This window comes from Perca fluviatilis, chromosome 9 (assembly GCF_010015445.1).
Source record: "Perca fluviatilis chromosome 9, GENO_Pfluv_1.0, whole genome shotgun sequence".
Taxonomy (NCBI): Eukaryota; Metazoa; Chordata; class Actinopteri; order Perciformes; family Percidae; genus Perca; species Perca fluviatilis.
In genome coordinates this window covers 14,731,490-14,755,233 of record NC_053120.1, presented here as the reverse complement: position 1 = coordinate 14,755,233, position 23,744 = coordinate 14,731,490, and the positions used below count along the sequence as shown (strand labels likewise).

Here is a 23,744-nt window from a genome sequence, read left to right as displayed (position 1 = left end):
CTATTTACTTCTGAAGTGAAATAATCATTAGCCTATAAAAATCTGAAAGTGAAAAATGTAAAGAAGGGCTATAAATAGTTAGCAAGCAGCATTATGGATCACTGGCCTTGTAGTGTCCCTGTGGATCTTGGTGGTTTTCTTTTGTCTTAATTCCCTATTTTATCATTTCTCTCTGCTCCCTACACTAGGGAGAAGGTGAAGGTCTGAGTTGTACAACGATATCACACTAAAACAGACACACATACAGTATATAACTCTAAAACACATTATGCAGACACGTTCACATTGAGTTAGAGGTAGTAGAGCTGCACCAGGAAGTCGGCTAAGCTGAAATATCAACCAGTTTTAGCTCATTGCAGGTATACTGGTATGTGCATATGTGTCTACCAATAAGTGACAAGAACCTGCATTTTAAAAATGCCAAAGATCTGTTTGATGTAATTTATAAACTTTATTTTTTAACTGTAAAATGTCCCGCTCAGTACATATCTTGGTCACAATTTTTAAATAACCAAATTTAAGAGAGCCATATAAAAATGTTTGCTTATTTTCTGTGTTTAGAGGATACAACAATAACAATATTATCAGAATTTTTTAGACTTTTAAACATTGAAATCTGTTTTGGTCTAAAAACAAATCCAGTTTTGTTCAGGCTATAGTTGATAGAGCCTGAAAAGCCACGTTGAGTTTTATCAGATAGATCCAGTCTGAAAGAGACCTAGCCATTAATCCAGCCATGTTCTGCCTGTTGAATAATAAATCCTGTTTGATGTCAGTGTTGTTGTTGAGATTCGTTATCATTCTCATGCTGACTGGTGCCCTGATTAACTTTATGCTTTTGTAGCTGGATTTGGGGAACGGAAAAGTCTAGGCTAAATGATTTGACTCTGTACTGTAGTGTGTTTGGCTGGCTTTGCAAAGCCTATTTTCAAAGGCTTCTTCCTTTATCTCCGTGTTTTTTCTTTTAGATTGAGGGACAATAAAGTTTCCTCTCTTCATTTTCTATTCCATCAAGTCTTGGACCGTCTTACTCAAAGGCTTTAAAGACTGGCTCACATGCTGAGGTGTAATTGGTCCTCTCCCACTCTCGGTCTCTCTCTCGGCTCGTGGTCCAACGAACACGAGTGCTCGCACATTTGGGCTAATGATTTTGAATAGTGATTAAAATGAATTGGAGAGTGCGCTGCTTCAGTAGTATCCGGACCCTTCCATCATTAGTGGTTCTCTTCCTCTCTCTTCCCTTTTTTTTTTTTTTTTTCTTTATGTTTTTGTATCATCCGTGTTAGTCAAGCAGGGGTTTCAGACGAGGCCTGGGGTGGGCTTTCATGAGCACAGACTCAAAGATTTCTCCACTTCTTGTAATCATGGACACCACTCTTCCAGCACTTTCACTGTCGTCTTCTGGCTCCTCAAAGGTGCCTTTGATTCCCTCACATCCTACACCCAGGCCGGATAGTGTCACATTATATTTTTCCTCTCCTTTTTTAAACCCCCCCTCCCTCCCAACCCCTCTCTTCACTTCCTTTCTTGCCCTTCTCATTTCGCTCCTCTTAGACCCACGCTCATCAGTTTGTGTTCATATTTATTGTCCTCGGACTGAGAGCTGATTTAGCACTCTTCTCTTTGGGGCCGCTTAATTCTAGGACCCTTCCCCTTCACTTCCCTATTCCCTTCCAGTTTGCCTTGATCCACCTTTTTATAATCGGCTCCCTCTCTTTGTTTTTCCTCTTCTCCTGTTTTAAATGAATAATGCAGAAGGGAGGAAATGGGGATTAAAGAGAAGCTAAAGCCACTGCCAACTTCTGTGGTGCACAGCTCCACACCGTCTCTCACAGGACCGTGAACACATCAGGACTAACAAGGTTCTCTTTTTCCTCTCCTGCCATTTTTCTCAGTTCTGCATCTGTCCCACTCTGTCTCCATCCCTGCTGTCCCTTACTCACTTTTGGCTTCTCCCACTCAGTTTTGACCCAGTTGACTGAAGACGTGCTCTTTTATGTCAACGTTGGGACAACTTGTTGTCCACAGTGTTGTGAAAAGCCAACTTGTTGTTAGAGCGATTTGAACTAAAAGCTCATGGTGCATCATAGTGATGATGAAATGATAAAGTCGAACAATTCTGCGGCACATCCGGCCACGGTGTTCTGGCGGCACCGGAAAAATACTGTGTCGATATAGACTAATAAAGAAGCTACAGCAAATTGTATTTAGTTAAACACAGTTAGCCACTATTTTTTAGCAAATGTTTAATGTAAACAGTGAGTTTAATTAAAAAATGTGGAGTGGTGATTTAGCGAGGATCTGTCTATTAGTGCATCTCTGTACTGGAATCTCGAAGAAGAAGATTTAATTAATAAAAAGATTTATGGTCACATTAAAAAAAAGTCCTGAATGTTTTTAACCAGTGGTGTGCTTGGCACAGTTGGTTGTACAGAAATGGACTCTGTAGAAATCCTGGGTGGTCACCCGTCAAGCAAGAACGCTCCGAGACAGATTGGATTATAAGAGATTTATCTTTTGTGTGTAAATGATTCAGTAGATCAGGAGAAGTAAGAGGAAAACTGGATTTTTCCATTGACTTCAAAGGACACTTCAATGATTTCATTTATGAATCTCAGTTTACTCATGTAAAATTCTGCTCAGCCTGTGAAAACGGTTGTATAATGTCTTCCATGGTTCTGCAGGGAGCTCTCCAAAGTTTGAAAAAATAACCCTGATGATGTCATCAGATGAGTCCCCCAACTTTATGAAAGTGCAATACATAAATTGCCGGAGTGCCCTTTTTGGTGGATTTTATGATTGGAGCCAGCATTTTATGGCCTTCAGGGGAACTGCACTTCACGTAAAGTCTATTTCTTGTCGAGCAGAGAGTGTAGAGTTTTGCACAGTACATTAGGTGATAGAACATATGTTACAGGAAAAGAAAACAAAAAAAGGAATCACAGATTTGAGATGAGTACGATAGGTGAGAGATGGAGATGTGTTGCAAATAAGGAAAAATTACCAAATCAGATGTGTGCTGGAAGTGTGACAACACAGAAAACGGGGATGAGAGATGAATATTTGCTCATTAGCTAACTCTAGCACATTTACATTGAGGTGGAAACTGAAATGGTGATTAGTGTGCATTGTCCATGGTGAATGAATAAATAAATAAAATTGCTGAATAGTCTTGTTAATATCCTTTTCTCTACTCCTCTTGTTTTGCCTCACTCTGTTTCTCCCTTCCCTCCTCTATCATTTAATTACCTCCGTGTGATTGGTCCTGCTGTGAGAATGTCGGGCTGGAGTCTCACATTAGATGGAACACAGTCAGAAAACAGTGTTTGTTTACACTGAGTGGTTGGTGGTCTGGATGGTAAAGTTTTTTTTTTCCATCACTCAACAGAAAAACAACCATCAGCTTGTCAGAGAGATAAATGGATTTCTTGCTTGTAGGGATGCACCGAAATGAAAATTCTTGGCCGAAACCGAAAACCGAAAAAGAGGAGACCGAAAACCGAAACACCAAAATAAATTATGCCAATTATTAGTACCATTGCATTTATGGCTATGACTGTGTACTAACTTTACTAAAATCAAGGCATTGCAATTGTATAAATTAATATTAAGTTTAATTAAAAAAATATCTAGCAGAAATATGGCTACAATCTCATAGTCACATACAGTATATAGTAGCCTAAGAACAGAATAGCTTACTTATTATTATTATTATTATTATTATTATTATTATTATTATTATTACTACTTAAGGCACTTTCTTGCAGGATTTCACTGAACATATCAGACAACGAGGGTGCATGCCCCTCATCTGGTGCAGAGAGACAAGTCTTTTTTTCTGCGCTCTGATCTCCTCCTGCGCTGGGCGCTGCTCCGTCTCCACGCGGGTTCTCCGCATCCATCGCGGCCTGGATCATTTCCTCGTGCGCCCTGCTTTATTTCCGCATCCAAGTAATGGTCTTTATAACGCGGATCAAGTACTGTCGCGATGAAGTGCAGAGGATCCGAACAGATCTCACTGAAACGTATGCTGACAGACTCTAAGAGCGTACTTTTCATTGTTTTCACTCCGTGGTCCGTCTCAACCTCTTTGCTTAGGAGACGCTTTGCTGGTGGATCGGGTACTGACACACGTGCAGGTCGCGGTTTCTGTTTGCGTCATCACAACATTTCGGCCGTATTGTTTCGGTGATAAAAGTATTTCGGCCGAAAACCGAAAATGCCCTTTTGGGCCATTTTCGGCCGAAAATTTTCGGTGGCCAAATATTCGGTGCATCCCTATTTGCTTGCTCCAATGCACTGTAGATCACGCCAATTTTTTTATCTGCAAATGTATGTATGTATGTATGTATGTATGTATGTATGTGTATGTATGTATGTATGTATGTATGTATGTATGTATGTATGTATGTACATGTATGTCGGCCTAACTGTTATGGTAATGGTGAGAACGGTTTGGGATAATCTGTGGACATTTTTTTCAAGTATAATAATATACAGTAATAGTTTGACAGTCGATTTCATTGTGACGTCACAGCTGCGAGATGATGCCAAAGTCTAAGTGGTAAAGCCCGAGACCTAAAACATGTCAAGATTTTAGGTATGAGCATATTGTGTTTCCACGTTTAGCCTGTATTGATTCTCTCTACCGCACTCTAAACATGGGTCTATTCTGTTGTATATTTGCAGCTGTCTCAGACCAAAGCTCTGAACTAGTCTCTGACATGCCTATGAATAGTTAAGGGGATTTAGCTTTTAGCTGCTGCTGCCCCACTGCTGCCAAAATCACAAGAAAACACTGGTACCTTGAGTTTCCACTGCTGTTTGTGACCACCAAATGTTTTGGAAGTCAAAAATTCCTTCCTGGGTTGAGAGCAGCACCTTTTTTTTGTGGATCAGAGACGAGGAGAGAAACCGTGGAAATGGCATAGAAGGGCTTATGGAGAGAGAGCTTTAGTAGCTTTAAGGTTCACATGATGAAATTCAAAATCAATCTATGTGTTTGATTTGTCCGGTCACAAGGACAAGGCTTTGCTTTTGATGAATTGCACATTACGTAAACTGTGTGTGAATACGAACACCCCGAGAGTGTGACCTTGCCTCATTTGATTGAGTTATCTTCGTTAATTGTGTTATTTCTTGGTGTGTTTTAATCTAAGATGGCAGTCTTAATTGATCTCGTTAACGTGGGATGTGGGAGGCGAAAGAACGTCGGGGAGCTCAGATGCCCGCTGGTTATTTTGACACATAGACAGTCCGAAACACAAAGGGGAGGAGTGAGGTGGCCAGCCCCAATCTAACAAAACACAAGGCTGAAGTGCAAAGAATCACTACAAGATGAATAAAGGCTGCCTGGGTGGGTGACCCGCAAAGTGCCCTGTGACACCCAAATAAAAATGCCACGACACCCAGCTAGTCAGCCATCCAGTCAGCCTTTGTCTAATAGGTCCCATTTTCACCTAGCCCTCAGTGCTTATCCAGAATGTTTCCAGATTGTCTTAATAGGACTTAAAGCCAAATTAAAAACAGGTACAAATTAAAAGGCTCAACCAATTATTACAAAGGCTTGCCTGGCTAAGGTCTACAATGATCCACTAACCATGGTACACATTGTATGATAATGGTGCTGTCTGTTCGTGGTAGTCAGTCTTGTGAACTGCACATGATTTGTTAAGTTTCACTTTGAGATCGCAGGTTTCTCGCTACAGAATAAGTGATCTAATCAAATTGTAAAACACCTTGCAAAGATCTGCATGTTAATGAGGAAAACGGATTTCCATGACAGTGCCAACAGCTCATGTAACATGTGAAGGTAAATATACTGAGATAGATACAATATTTGACAGGTAATACCTTTTATTACCGTAATTAAGGGACACGTGCTTAAAATGTTAAGGTGGAGTAGTGCAGATCTTTTGTGTGACTGGAACCGTTGTTTATGTATCGTGTAGAATTACATTTTCAACCTATAGCTCAACTTGTTTATGGTTAGTATGGGAACAAGTTGTCAATTTTATTGGTTTTCATGGAAAATGTAATCAACATTGGTATAGTGTCATTGTTAGGCCTTTACACAAAACATGGCAGTAGTTGGCTTTCAAAAATTATTGTTCTTTAGTGATTTTATTAAGTTAAAAAAATAAGAACCAAAAGATTCAGCATCGGACATTTGACAAGGTTTTTCTAATTTGCCTTTTTGCCTCTAGCGGTGGGTTCTTTTAAATCCTTATTATATTATGTAAACCTTATTTATTTAAATATATATATATATATGTATTTTTTTTTTTTTACATGTGAATTTATTTAAACTTGTTTGAAACGAGCTTTTAATGTAAATTTCAAAAAAACAATATTCCCAATATAGTCAATGCAATCCCAGGAGAAATGGTGTTGTGCAAACAGTTATTTTCACCAGCTTCGAAGCTCACATGAAGGCCGGCGAACCCCCGGAAAGAAAAGCTGAACTAATCTAAAATAAACAACCACAGAATATGCAAAATACTTGCATGCTCACGCGCACACATGCACATGCTTTCTTACATGCACATATTAAAGACCTCCAACACGCACTCAAACATGCACTAATAGTGCCATGCATATACTGTATATTGCAGATGTCTAATTAGCATTATTAACCTTTAGTGAATGGGACTGACAACATCAGGGGAGAGACAGCTTCTCTGTGCTATTCTCCTCTCCATTGTACCAGGGTTTTTTTTTAATTGGCCAGGGAGGTTTGAGGCGACAGAGACCAGAGATAGTTAGTAAGACACAAATGACAGACTGACAGATCCGCAGACAGACGGCCTTCGCTCTAGTGGAAAAAAACATGCAAATGTCCCACTGTGACATTTTGTGTCCCTTTTAGATTTGTGTAGAACTTTAATGTCTTTGTCCATTTGTGTTTGCTTGTATGTACAGTATTCGTGTAATTAAGACCTTGCAAAGAGATAGTGGCAGAATCATAAATCCCTACACTACAGTCTAGATCTGTAGATAAACCATATATGGTACTAGTCTTGGTCATCTCCCCCCCTTCCCCCCCTTACTGACTACTGAATATGTAAAGTCTGGATTTTTTTTTATCTGCCTCTGTCGATAGCTTCTGCTTGTTAATGCTTTCACCCAGCCTGTGTGCAGATGCATGTGAACGCCTGCATGTGCACACACATTCAAACATCACAGCAAATATCTGGGCACGCATTTCCTTAGCTTAACGTTGTATGTTGAATACTTGCAAACACCTCATCTCACATATGTATTTACTTGTGCATGACACATAGTGTTATGCATCCATTGTATCGTGTGTAAGTTATGAGTAAATTGGTCTTAATTGTTAGACTATGCAACGATAGTTTGTGCATTACAGACACCTTGCACAGAAATGATCCAAGAGCATCTGTTCAATTCAGAGTTCATCCCACATGCATGAGTTGAGAGGAGACTCTGGATCGCATTAGTGAATAATATATGTTTTGCATCATACTTTTCAAGATTTGTGTAAATTATTATATCCGGTAACATTTCATATTATGGCACGGCCTGTTTTTAAGTGCGGTGATAGGCCAAGCAACTGGTGGTGGAGAATCTTAAGCAATTAGCTTGCTTACATGCCAGAACATGCAATTATACAGCACCGTGGCAAACACCCATACCCAACACACTCACTTCTGTGTGACCTGTATTTCTTTTAGAAAACAGAACATTAAGTGGAAATGCGTAAAATGCTGGTATAACCAGTATTTCCCATGAAAGGTTCCTTGGAGGAATGCCAAGGAAATACAGAGTGGCATTATCTTTACTTTGTTCAGATTCATATCACTGCCTGCTGTAGCTCTGCCATGCTGCAACTTGAGAGGGACCCAGACAGAGTTTCAAATCCACAGGCATGACGTGGGATCCAGTTCCGCTGAAACTTGACACTCTGGCTGCAACCAGCACTCAATAGTGTAGTGCTGAACAACTGAGAACAGTTGTCCAGTTGAGGTTATTATTTTCTGTTGTGAAATGTTGTAGAATTTAGATATTTTTTTAAAGGAAGTGACTGCTGCTGAGTGTTTTTTGTCTGATGATGTTGAGTTGGCTAACCTGAAGTTCTATTTTGTGTGTTTGTTGTTCTCAGAGGTGTAACGGATCAAGCTCCTATCACCGTGGATATGGACACGCAGCCACAAGGACAGCATGCAGCCGTGCCAGTCTTTCAACCCCAGGTAAACCCCACACACATGAACACAAGCCAATCGGCTTACCTGGGTGGTGAGGTAGGATGACCTATAAAGTGAGATGATGAAAATTGTCAGCTGCATAAAAGGTATTTTATCATACCTTTTTATAAGATAAGATAAACTTTATTGTCCCGAAGGAAATTTGTCTTGGGCAAAGAGAAGCGCTGACAACAGCTGCATACAAACACATGCACCAAACATGAATAGACAGTAAGTACATAACAATTTATAACAAGACAACAATGTGCTTTAGGCCAAGCAAAAAATTGTTGAGAGGATATTGCACAGGCCCTGATATAGGAAAGTATTGCACATTCCCCATAATAAGTTAGTTACGCATAATAAATAAATAAATGAAAAGTTTGAATATAGGAATTGCACATAGTGAGTAAACATACACAAGTTACATTAAGGCCAGCACAATATTATAGTGATGAGGACTGGACTGGTTCTTCAGTAGTGCTATCTATGTGGGGACAAATGAAAGCTTAAGGCTTAATCTTTCATTTGTCCCCACATCGATAGCACTACCGAATTCTAATCAGTCTCCTACTCAGTCTCTGGTGGTTTTGGGCCATTGTCAGCAACGTTTCAGGTCTTGCAGGTCTCGCAGATGGCAGTATTAGATTCACAGGATTGTTGCATCAATGTGATGAAGTATCTGGATTTTTTTAAGTCCCAATCAGTTCAAATTATCTATGAAGAGTTTTTTTCAATTTATTTTTTAGGAGATGCACCATGATAAAAGATTATACCACCCTGTTGCTAATTGTTTCTATTTCAGTAGATCATGTGTTGCCGTCATGTCACATTCTATCATATAGTGAGTGATTTTGTTAAATTGAATAAGGATTGTGGCATCACAAATTGTTTCCCTGTAGATTTATTCAAAGGGGGACATATTCGATAATTTATGATGATATAACCCACTCATCTGTTCATTGCAAGCATAGTATCCTACCTACTTCACAATTTGAACTGTTAATACTCTATATTACTATAATTTCCCTGCTTCAGTCAAGTTGTCCCTTTCAGTCAGTGCATCCTTCAGACTGCTGTAGCCTGTGTGTGTGAGATAGACAGCAGTGGATGAATGTTGAGTTGTTTCTATTGATCAGAGCTCTGGAGGCTGGCAGAGCCTGGCCTCCCTGCACGCCTCTCTTGGTTCAATACAACTCAGGTTTGCTCTGTGCAGATCTGGTCATTGTTGGATTTTAATACCGCCCTCCAACATCAGGTCCATTGATTTCTTTCCAGAAGGATGTTTTTGCCTCCATAACTATTGAATAGACTTTAAACAAAGAGGATCATCCATATGCCCCAGAGAAAATGTGGATTTATTTTGGAGAAAGAAACAAAACTAAAAATAGGCCTGCACTCTCAGTTGTTGTTTTTCTTGCGTATGCAAGGGCACTGCAACATTAACACTGGAATTGCCAAGGGGGTTAATTTATTTTAAGATTTGTAATTGCAAAATTAAGGATAATTGGGTTGCACACAGAAGAAAGTCAGATAAAAGCTCTAATGATTATATTCGCTTAGGCAACACACACACACACACACACACACACACACACACACACACACACACACACACACACACACACACACACACACACACACACACACACACACACACAGACACAGACACTAGATATTCTACTGATCTCCCAACAGTTGATTGTGTGTTATTGTTCAGGCTTAATGATTTCTCTTTTTTCTTTTTTCAGCCTATTTCTAGCAGTTTACATCAGTGTTAATTCCAGGCCCACTTTTTGTGCTTAGGTTATTGGTAGCACAGTGAACCTTCTGTGTTGCGTCATGTTTTTTCACTCTCACAGAAGACGCTGAACTGATTTCACATTTAGTGGGAGATGGAGAGAGAGAGTCAGTTAGAGTATGTAGATGGCTGTCTAAGCAGCATCCAGATGGGTGTCTTTCAACAAGTCCTGTTTCTGTTTCACACTTTCCCAAGGTTCAGTCTGCTTGGCAGCACGGCTGCCTCCTCCCTGAAGAAATCTGAATTGTATATGTGATGAAGGATATTCAGTATCGCTTGCAATATCATTTCTCTTGGTCCCGGAGGTATGATGCATATGCATTAGGTAAACGAGATGAGCTGGTAAGATGTGCATTTTTAATGGCGCATTTGCTCTTTGAGTGAGTGGGAGGGTTGGTGAGGAGGCCCCCTCACATCAGATTTTGATCGTCACTGCAGAGTTTGACAGTCACGGATCTGTCTGTAAGCGCTGAGACAAGGCAGTGCGGTTGTGGAGCAGATTGATAGGAGAAGAACGATAAGCACCTTTGGGGTGAATCCTGGCGGTTGGCTGAGAAATATTGCATGGTGCCGTGCTCAAGGGGGCAGGTGACTGGTGGGGGGTGGGAGTGGGGCTCCCTGCCTGCCAGTTGCTCTCTCCGTCTCTCCTTGTATCCCTCCATGTCTCTCTTGGAAACATCCACATTACTAATTTTGGAAAACATTGTTTACATGACGAGAAAACCATTTGTGTCCACACAAGAGTTTTGTGGTTGTTTTGTGGAGATCCCTGTCTGCTTAAACAATAAGAAAACAAACCAATTGATACATTTAAAAATAGTGTTTAGTCGTGGGTCATAAATGCTAACTTTTAACAAAATGAATAGTACTTTCTAGGGCACTGTCTGCACTGAATGTTGGTCACTACTTTATGATCTCAAACTAGTCTGACAGAATAAATACTAAAAATACCTGTATTCACCTGGATAAGCTATATTAAGGTTTAGAATGAGTAATCACAGGGTGCTCTGGTGGCATTAAGGCACCAGGGGTTAAGGCACCGACCGACCTACATCAACCCCGCTTCATGTCTGGGACCCTTGCATGTGATTTTCCTTCTTTTCTGTCCTCATTTCCTCTAATTTTTTATACTGTTGGCTAATGTTATTTTCCCCATCCACACCAAAATACGCAGCCACAGCCTCACAGAGATTTTACAGTGTGTAAAATGCTGGTTCAGTGTGCCAAAATGGAGAGGTGTGTTTTTAAATTTAGTCGGCTTAGTGTGGACGTGCCCTGAGTTTCTCTCTCTGTTGCTGCAGCCCTCGCTGTCTCTCTCCATGGGAGACAGCACCTCTCTGCCGCCGCTGGCCTTTCTGTAGCAGCCGTTGGCTCTGCTGGGCTGTCACATCACACCCTCGCCCCTCTGCTGCTTGTCTTTCCCCCCTCTCACTCTCTCTCTCCCTCTCCCTGTCTTCCGCATTCCCTCTTCCACTCTCCATGTGTCTTGTCAGTTGTGTTTGGCAATGGTGTCATTATTGGGCAGCCCGTATCACACTTCCTTCGATGAGCTCTCTCTCTCTCTCTCTCTCTCTCTCTCTCTCTCTCTCTCTCTCTCTCTCTCTCTCCCTCCCTCCCTCTCCCTCTCTTTTTCTCTTTTTCAATCCCCCTGCTAGTGAGTTGCCCATGGCGGTTGTGTGTCACCTTTAAACCCAAGATACGCTGTCCCTCACAGACGTTACCCATAATGCCTTGCACGGCTGCCTGCCACTTATCCCCATCCCCTGCAGCTTGTCCCCATCACCAACCAGAATGATGTGAGTGAAAATAGTATAATCACACCACAGAAATGTGGCACATACAAGTCAAGAAAAACATGAAGAACATCTGTATTCTGAAGATCAGAATTTAGAAAGCGACCGTAATAATCAAAGGGCCTATCACTACTTTTTTCTTTGTCTCAGCCTTATTTATAGAAGACAAGGTGAGGAAATTTTCCCACCAGTTAATAAACTTGTGACAACACCGGTGCTGCCGATTACACCGGACATTTGACAAGAAAAGATATTTGTCAGTGCCGCTTACAGAGCTCTCTACAGTAGCCGGCGCAGCTGCACCACGTTCTGGCTGCATGGCGGCCGCCGGGGTTTACAGTTTACAGGTTGCCTCATTAATGTTATCAAGTTCTTAAATATTACCAAATAGGTGTGTTTTGCTTTTTGATTTGACACCAAATCCCCTGACATCGTCTACTGCTGCTGCTGTACGGAGCACTTTCAGTTTATAATTGTAGCATCCTTTGTCCGACTTCAATAACTTATTTAGGGGTGCTGATACACGAATATTAACTTAATGGGTTTTATTTTTCTATAAAAGCAAAACGATGGTGGGGGCAGTGGGCAAGTAAAATAATCGGTGTGTGTGCCTGACCACCAGGTAACACCAGAATCACCGACTACTGCCCCAAGTCTAACGTGACCCCGAATTGAAAGTCATTTACCAATTTTTAAATGACTTAATATTGGCCGGTGCGTTCCTTTTTATTGTTTATGCCTTAACACTGGTATGAGAAGTTTGTGATGGATAAATGTAAAAAAGTGATTCATTGATTTTAAGGTTAAAATGCAGCTTTGTTTTCAAGCCTTCTGAATGATTTTTCTTCTTTTTTTCTTTAAATGGAAAACCCCAAGAAAGAATCAAATGTGTCCCCTTGGCAGCATTTGTGCCATGCTTTACCCATTCAGATAAAATGGATACACTGTTCTTCTGAAAGGTCCACTAGTCAACCCTTCATCTTTGTGCTCTTCCATCTTATTTAACATACACATGAACAATCAAGTTTAGACCCTTACACTCAGTAGTCTGTAGAACCGTCTCCTTCCAGTTTGGTTCAGACACTGACCCTTGCATCATTCAGGGTCATTCCTCTGTGACTTCCCTTTATGTTTGTCGGGGCCTAGTGTTTCAGCTGGGAGCTCCTGATTGTGTGACACCCGTGTGCGGCAGATGAGACGGCCTGTCACTCAGCTTTGGCCTGGCTGCCCTTTGAAGGCCAGGCCAGGGGGCGAAGAGGTGCCGCAAATGGCCTGTGAAGTTTACATACACTGCCCACTGCTAAACAGATTAGCTCTAATGAAGTGTCTAATGCCGGGGCCGCTGGCTGACATAATCCTGCCTGGCAGCCCGGCCCCTTGGCTGCCAAAAAAGCCGCCCTCCCTCCAGCCCTCTCTTCCGCCCTCGCACGGCCTCTGCTGCCACCCAGGGCGACTCCACACAGGGAGGTGCCCACTGTTAATCATGCCGGACAGTGTGCGATCTGACATGCAAATGTAGGTCATTGCATATGTAAATGTGTGATTAGGGGGCTGGCATGCCAGGACACATTAGCAAGACTGTGCTCTCAGCAGGCGGTTGTCACAGCGCTTTAGAGGCTCATGCTAACATTTGTCAAGCTACCACGCAGCGAATGAAAGCAATGCCCTCTTGTCCTCTGCCCCGCCCCCATCTCTCACTCTCTTTTTCTCTCCCTCTCTCTGAATATATGCACCTCAAACTGTCCATCATTTATCCTTGCACAAATGCTTCTCTCACCATTATGACAAGTCATTGCACAATATGGCAACACTTACAATGTGACACACCTTGTAGATCTTTGTGTAGGTTTGCATTTTGCCTCTCTTTTATGCAAGTTTATAGCGTATGTAAAGTCGACACTGGAACAATATGTTACTGTTTATACAGCATTCAGTGGTAGCTATTAGCAAAGCATTATTATTATTATTTTTTAAGTTCCTGTAAGTGCATCATGCTCTCTGTCACTGCGACTCTCAGACAGCTCGGGATGATGGTGGTGTCATGCTGAAGAATACACACACCTCGACGGTGTTAAGTGTTAATTGGACAGGGCATCTAATTGGCTCACGCCTCTTCCTTTGGCTGTCAACTTTAAACTTTAAAAAACAATGAAATGCTTAAATTGGTTGCCCCACCCCCAGCCTTATACCTCCATGAACAATCCTGTTTGGAGTTGTGCTTCCCTTCCCGTCACTATCGATGTGTAAGTGTCTTTGTATTTGTTAATGATTGATGACATCACTCCAGTTGACTGTATAATTATATATATATATATATGTGTGTATGTGTGTGTGTATGTATGTGTGTATATATGTGTGTGTGTGTATATATATATATGTATATATATATATATATATATATATATATATATATATGTATATATATATATATATATATATATATGTGTGTATGTGTGTGTGTATGTATGTGTGTATATATGTGTGTGTGTGTTTATATATATATATATATATATATATATATATATGTATATGTATATGTATATGTGTGTGTATATATATATAGTATGTGGCACGATCTTCTGGTTAAATACTGATGCAAATCAGTTAATTTATTCAGCTGTCAGAAAAAAAAAATTTGCTGCTTTTCTCTGCTTTATATAATTGAATATTTTTGTCTTAAAGACTATTGACTGGACCAAACAAGCAGTTGGAAGATGTTACCATGGGCATTTGAAATTGTAATGGCCAATTTCACAATTTTCTAACATTTTACAGACTAAACGTTAAGTTGATTATTTTAAAAAGTAGTCATCAGTCAAATCAGTTGTAAAATAATCACTAGTTGTTGCCCTTCTACACAGCTAAACTTTTTTTTCCCCCTTTTTATAGTATTTTGGTTGGCTTCCGGTCTGATGGGAACTCTGTCAAACTGCTAAACGTAAGTGAAGCAGTTTGACAGAGTTACCATGAGTATGATGACACTCCCTTCTTGTGTGTTTTAATGCTTAGGAGATTCATTTTTGACTTTCTCGACCTCTGTCTTTTTCCCTCTGTCCCAAGTTGCTTGCCCCCGAGCTGCTCCCACGGCCACGTTGGCAGAAGTGCTGGTGACATGTGGCATTCAGATATCTGTCACCTTCTGTTTGCTCCTGCCGACGCCTTGTACAAGTTTACCAAAAGGCTGGAAAGGTCATGCAGCCTGCTCTGTGCTTTTTTTTTCACACATCATATCCAAGGGGCTCATTCTGGTTTGTTGTTGAGTTATTTATTTATTTATTTTTTATTGTGGAAGGTGAGTTGAGTGTCTCAGCCTCCGCTGCCAATCGTGTGGCGAGGAGAGGCGAATCCTGTAGTCTGTGGCCCAGTGCCAGACTGTCAGTGATAGAACTTGGCAGACAAAGGAAGGAAGATGACTTGGATTCCTGTGAACTTAAACAACTTAGGCGGAATGATGAGGGGCCTACATTTGATGTAATAGGATGTTTTATTTATGCGTTGCGTGCGTGCGTGCGTGCGTAACTGCTAATAAAGTTGCTTTTTTCTTTCAGAAACCATTGCAACCAGACATGGGCCATAACTCGCTGGCAAACTTCCAGATTGAGAAGAAGATTGGACGGGGCCAGTTCAGTGAGGTGTACAGGGCAAGGTACCTGTTAGACAACACGTCAATGGCCCTGAAGAAAGTCCAGGTAAGACGCACACAGTAATACGCATCACTTTGGATACCATGTGCAGCCAGTATATTCAGCCAGTGAGATGTTGAACTATTCTTGCCTCTTTTTTTTTTTTTTTTTTGTCCTCATGAAAGGGTAACCTGAGACATTCTGTCACCAGAAAAACACAAACAGACAACCAAATATATTCACACTTATGGGCAATTAAGCACTGGGGATCTCACCTTCATTCTACTGTGGTAGAAAGTCATGAATCCACACACTGGTATTCTTGATTCAACTTGATAAAGTCAACTAAGCATGATACATCAGAAATAAATTACAAAAAGATGCAAGAAAAGAGTAACAAGTCGTGTTTCCATTCAATTGTCGAGCGAATTTTAAGCGAACTTTTGAAACGTCATAATCAAGAAATGCAAATTTGGCATGTTTCTATCAACTGGTTTGGAATAATGAATAAACTAGGCTACAGCGTAGTTTAGTGTGAAGTACACGTGGCTGTAATCCGGCAGTAAACAGAGTAAAAGAAGTAGAGGTTGCTAACCGGAAACAAAACAAGTCACCTTGGCCATCTAAACGAGAGAAAATGGGAAGGTATTTAATTCAGTTGGGCAAGTTTTAATTGTTTGTTCATGTCAGCTAGTATCAGCTGTGTTTCATGCTGTCCAGACTAGGGTTGGGCATGGAGAACCGATTCCTACTTGGAATCGTTTCAAAAATTACGATTCCATCGGAATCATTTATTTATTGGAATCGTTTGGAGGATTTGGTTTCAAATCTGATCATGGGTTCCAAATTTAACATGTGCAAGTTTTGGGTTTCCGTAGCAGCCAGGCGCTTGTTGTGTTGCAGCCTTGGAGCACAGTAAGCGGTGCTCTAGTGTGGCTTTCTTTTACGTTGAAAAAGCCCCGTCAAACTGCAACCCACCTTTGAATCAAAATAAAACTTTCCTCTTATTTGTGAAATAAGCATGTGACCCGTTTCAACTCCACCCCTCAAAGAATTAGAATCGAGAATCGATAAGAACCGGAATCGAAAGGAAGAATCAGAATTGGAATCAGAATCGTTAAAATCCAAACGATGCCCAACCCTCGTCCAGACACAAAGACGCTATGGGCATATACGGGAAGTGGGCAACAGCGGAAACAGCTGATCATTCATGTAAGTTAAATTTTCGCTACATCATAACTTATTTGGCGAAGGCGTTTCCAAGTCCCATTTAGTGCATCAACTCTTTTTTTCCCCAAAGGCAAAAACCACCCCAAGCGAGCGTATTAAGCTTTTTGCGCAATTGAGAAATTATTATTGAATTTTGCCATTTTCTTTCAGATTTTTATAATGCAATACTTCAAAATGTGTGAATGGAAACACGGCTACAGATTCTTATTTTTCAGTTGGAAAAAAAAAAAAAATGCTGTGTAGGCTAATATGACTCCGTTATCTTGGGGAATGTGCACACACACGGATTCATGCACATACAGTACATTCGGTATTCACTGACTATACACACATACACACCGCCAGGAGGATATCATTTTATTATGGTTAAGCATACACATACACACACCTCACACACACCTTACACAGGGATCGTGCGTGTTACTCCAATGTGAAACACCTGTAGTCACTCCAACGCCACCCTCTAGATAACAGCAACCATGTTTCTGTTTTGTGTTTTTTTTCCCTTATCTTCTCTACATCTCTCCATCTTACAATTTCTTGAATATGTCATAACACTTCTCTCTCTCTCTCTCTCTCTCTCTCTCTCTCTCTCTCTCTCTCTCTCTCTCTCTCTCTCTCTCTCTCTCTCCCTCCCTCCCTCCCTCCCCCCCCTTTGATCTCTTGATAGATATTCGACTTGATGGATGCCAAAGCTCGGCAAGATTGCATCAAAGAGATAGATCTCCTTAAGGTAAAGAACCAGAGAAGAGGGAGACGGCGTCATGCTCTGCGCTCTGTTCTCTTAAGGTGCCTCAGCTGAGACCTTCCACCACAGGAAAACAATTGATCTGCACCAGACGGCTTGGATTTTATGTGTTGATGTGTGGGCACATGCACGTGTGCGCTTTCTTGCATGGTTATGAATGCAGAGGGGTGTTTGAGTATTTGTGCACACAAGTGAAAATGTGTGTGTGTGTGTGTGTGTGTGTGTGTGTGTGTGTGTGTGTGTGTGTGTGTGGGCGCACCAGTGTAACATCCCTCCAGGCTCACATTGACTCTTTTTTAAATGCCAAAACTATTGTTTATTTTTTTTATAATGTTCAGAACCGGGCAACAGTGCATCAGCACTTGTCTCTTGATGTTTTGCCTCCTCCCTTTCCTGTTCTTGCTTTACTTTTTTCCCCCCAATGAAGTTGTTTCATTTATCAAGCTACCATAAACATGTGTCAGCTGGGTTGCTCTAAAATACTAATGAACAAACTAATGACTACTTCAATATCTCCCCCTGTCTGCAAGATCCTAGATGCATGTCAACGTTGTGTGTGTTTGTGGTTTGATTGTGTGTGCATTCATGCATTCCTGATAGCGTTTCCCTCCATATATGAAGCCTTTCTGCGCATGCATGTGCACTACAGGCAGTTTGTGCACATACGCATGCTCACGCATACACAGGGAAAGAAAACAAACCAATTAGTTTGTACCACTCAAACACATCAGTGAAGCTCCAGGGGCTCTTTGGGACAATCAAAGACAACAATACTCAGATGCAGGCGAAACCCTGTAGAGAGCTGTAATCTGAGTAGCAGAGATCGCTGACTTGACGGCACAAGACAGCGGGGTTCGCCTGGATCTGTGTCTCTGACCTCCTAATAGGGGTCAGGGCAGGGTTAAATGTCACACTCTGCCAGGTGACTACCTTTCTCATTTCCTTTAGGCATTTGCTTTAATTCTCTCATTACATGGATCCTCGTACCCTTTTTCTGTGTCCTTTACCGTCTGCTTGTTCCTATCTTGTCTGTCTCATTCACCCAGTTGCTATGTCGTTCCATCCATCCCTCCTCCTTTCCCCTCTCCTTGCTCATCTTCCCCCCTCAGAGCTTTTTGTTTTCTTCTTTTCATCCTGTAAGCTGATTGCTAGTGAACATGGAAGTTATGCCCGGCTCTGCACTGCCCAGCCAGCCTGATAATAAAGGGCTGAGTGTGAGAGAGAGACAGTCCTTCTGCCTTATCCCCTACTAGACAGGCCAACAGGAGACACAGCCAAATCAGAATAATGAGAGGCACACTGGCATGGACCGACTGGAATGACACACATACTGGCGCATGATCTCACACACACACACACACACACACACACACACACACACACACACACACACACACACACACACACACACACACACAGAGTCATGGCCTTTCAACGGTCTGCCTATTTGTTTGTTTGTCTGTCTGTCTGTCTGTGTTTGTCTGCCCATTCATCTGTATTTTCCCGTTCTGGCGTGATGATTTCAACTTTAGAATCTCACTCTGCCCCTTTGTCTAAATCCTCGCTGATAGGAATGTTGGTTGCAGAAATAGCCTGATCACTGCTAGTATCTCCATTTTTGAAATTCCACTCGCTTGTGGGTTACTATCAAGCCTGGATTATGAGCTGGCAATGACCTGCCCTAATCAGCAGTGAAAAGCTGTAATTATGTCTGCGTTTGCGTCTCTGTGTTTGGAGTTTTCGCAAAAATGCGTGGTGTGTGCTTGCATGTCTGGGTTTTGCTTCTGATTAGATTATACCAGAGGTTTACTGACAAGACGGAGAACTGGCAGCAACCAGCTTCATTTAACCTGACACACACACACACACACACACACACACACACACACACACACACACACACACACACACACACACACACACACACACACACACACACACACACACACACACACACACACACACACACACACACACACACACACACACAAATTCAGTTTAATCTTTAGATCTCTCTAAGAGCAATACATTTATTTCGCAAGTTTAGTACCTGTTTAGTTTCTCTTCTAATGGACAAACAACCAAACATTGCATATCTACTAATTTTCTTGTTCAGTGAAGTGATAAATATCAATATGTCGTGCAACACAAGGCATTAGTTTCTGCTGGTGATGGACATTAGAAGCCGTTTTTACTTCAACTTTCGCAGCTTAAGGACACTTGGATCTATTTAATATTGTTGTTCAAATTCTTACTGGCTGCTTTCATATGAGCATGTAATTCCATTTATAAATACACTGCAAATACACCTAATTTCTTATCATGGTTAATGTTGTACCATCAGATTGCATTACTCAGTATCTTGTTCTTCTTTGAAACACATCACCAGCTCACCAAATATATCACATTGCATGATTAAGTAATTACACACACTGGTGGGTCTCAGCGAGCATGTGTAATTACATAATCATGCAGAACTATGTGATATTTCCCAATGAATGATTGTTGCATTGCATTCATCATTAACATAAACATCTGCATGTGAACATATCTCTTTATTTCTCTGCATCCTCCGCCTGAGGTTCAAGTTGTGGATGAGGAGTGGGTTGGGGTGGGCGGAGGAGGGGGGGGAACTTGTCATCACTCTCTGGCTGTGCTACAGTGTGGAGCTGTGCAGATCTGCCACTCTGAGCCAAAAATACATCTGGCAAGAGAGGACAGGGGAGGGAGAAAGAAAAGATGGAGACATGAGGAAGGGAAAGAGAGAACGAATGAGAAAGGGGATTGTGGAGGGATGCAGAGACGGAGTGGAGAGTGTAGTGTTGCGCAGTGTACTGTACTGTGCTCTCCCTCTCCTCGGGATCATCCGGAGCATGAACATTTCTTTAATCACAGCAGAGAAAGCAGAGCAGAGCCGAGTGGAGGACGTGTGTCACACTGCTCCGTCTGCTCACACACACGCGCCCCCCCGACATTGCCACGCCACACAGCTCCATGTCTCCAGCTCTCCACATATCACCATCTTTCCCTTCCCCCTTTCTCTAACTATGCTCACCTGATTCCTATCCTGCTCTTTTTTTTTTTTCCACCTTCCTCACCTTTGTTCTCTTTCCCTACCTCTTCACCCCGCCCTGTCTCCATCATTCTTTTGCTTGTCTGTGTCACTGTGTCATTTGTTTCTTCCCCTTCATTGCGCCTCTCTCCCTCCCCCTTGTCTATTCTTGCTCTGGATGGATAGAGACTTTTTGTTTACTACAGGGAATGCTGTTCCTGCTTTATTGACCAACCAACAGGAAGGAATCGCAGCCAGAGATGAGCCTGGGATGCTTGTTTTTCTGACTGCCAGCCATGTCGGCCTGTCAGGCGTGTGTGTGTGTGTGTGTGTGTGTGTGTGTGTGTGTGTGTGTGTGTGTGTGTGTGTGTGTGTGTGTGTGTGTGTGTGTGTGTGTGTGTGTGTGTGTGTGTGTGTGTGTGTGTGTGTGTGTGTGTGTGTGTGTGTGTGTGTGTGTGTGTGTGTGATCACAGGCAGAGGGGATGTTGTGACGTGTCACCCAGCTTTGTCACACTGGAGGACAAAACCGTCTCATTAGGTCCACACTTAATAAATATGGATTCCAAACATGAATTTCACTGTTGTTTTAATTGGTGATGAAAGCATACAACTTATGACACAAACTTCTGTTATTAATCAGCTGATAAGGTTGTTTGGATATAAATTGTGTAACACGTTCGCAAGAAGATGCTACGGTCTGTAGCTTCTACAGTGAATGATTTTCACTCTGATTAGGTAGTGTGACCATGGAAGCCCTTAATGTGACGAGTGTCACCTGCATGATTTCTGCTTTTCCTTCTCCATGACATGTCGTTGTTTTTTTTTCTCCCACAGCAATTGAACCACCCCAATGTGATAAAGTACCATGCGTCTTTTATTGAGGACAATGAGCTGAACATTGTGCTGGAGCTAGCGGATGCAGGGGACCTCTCACGTATGATCAAGGTAAGGAACTCTCCACAACAGCACACCACTCACTAACACTCTTGCCCAGACTGCTGGAAGTGCAGTTGATTTGATCATGTGGTCATGAAATACTTCAAGTAACACTCAGACACAGGAGCATTCAGACTCAACTGTCTTGGTTTATCAGATATACCAAAAATCCAGTGTCTTGTTATTCCAAAGGGCAATTCTGGTATATCTAAAATAACCAGTCCAACACCATATCACACATTTGGTGTCATAAGGAATGCTGTCATGAAAGCAACAAACTGCTGATGTGGCCTTTTAATAACTGAAGGAAGTCTGTGGTTTGTGGTTGGTGGTTGTTACGGGATTTTGACCTGGACACTTCGTCAATCTGAATCACCCATTCCATACTGAAACCAAAAACCAACTAATATAAGGCCTTTTGCAACCCCATTTAGTCCTAGCAGTCTGTGTAGGCTGTGAAAGGGAAGTTGTAAAGAATCGAACAATGATTAAGGGTCATAAAGTTCCAGCATGTGTTGTATGTAGGGGGTATGAACAAATACTGAGCATATCTTATCTGCCTTTAATCTTACGTTCATACCGCATATCTTTTACATATTAATTCTTAAATTGAGGTACTTGCCACAAAAGCTGTCATTTGTGGTAATAATGTAATAAAGGACTTTGGGAAACTTGAAGTTTTAATTGTGTTTTTTCCTCATGTTTTTTTCCCCCCTTAATACTGGCCACATTCTGGCCCAGCTTTTCATTCTGGCTAGATCTCGCTCAGAGAGATGTAATCATTTCAATGGTTCTAACCAATAAAATCAACATTGAGTCAAATATAAGCAAATGTATATTATATTATAATTACATAATGTGTGGCTTTGAGCCACATGAATGTTTCAAGTTGACCATGTCTTAAACCTAGATCAACAACGTTTTTTTTTGGGGTGTTGTTGAAATTGGAGCAGAAGGAACCGGGTTGTTCAAAAGTGGTAGCGATTACATCCCAGGCTCACCATGTTATTCATCTTTGAGTTAGACCAAACCCCCAGTTATTATTAAAACCTGCCAGTATAGCAAATTAGTGGTGTGCATGTAAAAAAAAAAACTGGTCTTCTTCCATGCATAAATGATGCCGCAACGTTGTATCAGCACAGCTCGACAAGCTGTTTGCAGTCATACTCAGCAGCTCCACATCCGCACAGTTCAACACAGCAAATTAGGAGAGGCGAGGATTAGCGGTACAAGAGTGAACATGGCAGGCTCAGCTCACACTCACACACACACTGAATACATACATATGGTATACTGTGTAAGCAAAGTATGTGCAGACCCAACCTTAGAAACATGCACTCAGGCAAATGTTCAGAGATGCACTTTTACAAAGACTCATCATGGCAGCCTGAAGAGGTAAGATAACAAACCACTGAGCGTCACAGCTATCTTAGCTAAGCTACCGAGGATGCTGGGAGCATTCAGACTGTCATCTCCTTATGGCTGCTGACAATATACAGTCATGTACACAAATACATGCCTCTCCTCCTCACCATTTGTCTCCTTCACAGTTCTAAATGATTTGTTTTTCTAATGTGGCAGTCCAGAGGTGCGTGCCATGGATTAGCCTCCCCTCCTTGGGCCGTAATGTGAAGTAAACACATTTGAACAGTGTGCCATATGTAAAACAGAACACCCCTCGATGCATGAATTTAACATTTTTCATTCTTTTTGATTTCTCGTCCTCCACGCTGTCTCTCCTCCTTTTTTTCTCCCTCCCTCATTCTCTATTACTCTCTCTCTGACCATCTCAGAATTCAAATGAAATCAAATGGTCCTTGATTTGCATGCACTTACAGAATATTGCATGTGCAGTGTTTGCTGTTAAAGGCATGGAGAGGAGGGTGGTGGTGGTGTTGGTGGGTGTCTATGTGCTCCCCCATTGACATCAAACAGTCCTCTGATATGGAAATAGGAGGGCAAGGGAAGAATGGCTTCTCACTAAGGCTTTGTTTGGATGTAGGCCAAGGTCTATCCCTCTCTCTCTCTACATATCTATCTTTCTTTATCCCTCTCTTTCTCTGATACAATTTCTTCATTTTCTGTATCTTACTATTACCTACAACCTGTCGTTTACTTTCTTCCATTCTTCCACTATTTGCTGTCTCCCCATCCAACTCCCTCTCTATCTCTTTTTCTCTCATTCTGTGTCTCTCTCTCTTGCTTTCTCTCACATTGTTTACTAGGGATTATGGACCAGTAATTCTAACAGTCCTGTCCTTTCTCTTCCTTGACCCCTGACCACACTAAAGACAACAGTTTGATCTCTTTCTAAAGCAGATATACACTTTCCTAATGTAGTGTCATATTGTAGCCTC

The 23,744-nt window shown here is 41.6% G+C and overlaps 1 protein-coding gene across 1 annotated transcript in view; it reads left to right on the top strand.

Annotated features, from left to right (window-relative positions):
• Positions 1-23,744, top strand: part of nek7 (NIMA-related kinase 7) — a 67,466-nt gene that overhangs the window by 18,226 nt on the left and 25,496 nt on the right. The window contains exons 2-5 of the mRNA XM_039811169.1: positions 8,123-8,210; positions 15,347-15,487; positions 17,322-17,384; positions 21,286-21,396. Of these exons, the coding sequence (XP_039667103.1) occupies positions 8,157-8,210; positions 15,347-15,487; positions 17,322-17,384; positions 21,286-21,396 (369 nt within the window). The 5' untranslated portion in view covers positions 8,123-8,156. The remainder of the gene's footprint in view (positions 1-8,122; positions 8,211-15,346; positions 15,488-17,321; positions 17,385-21,285; positions 21,397-23,744) is intronic.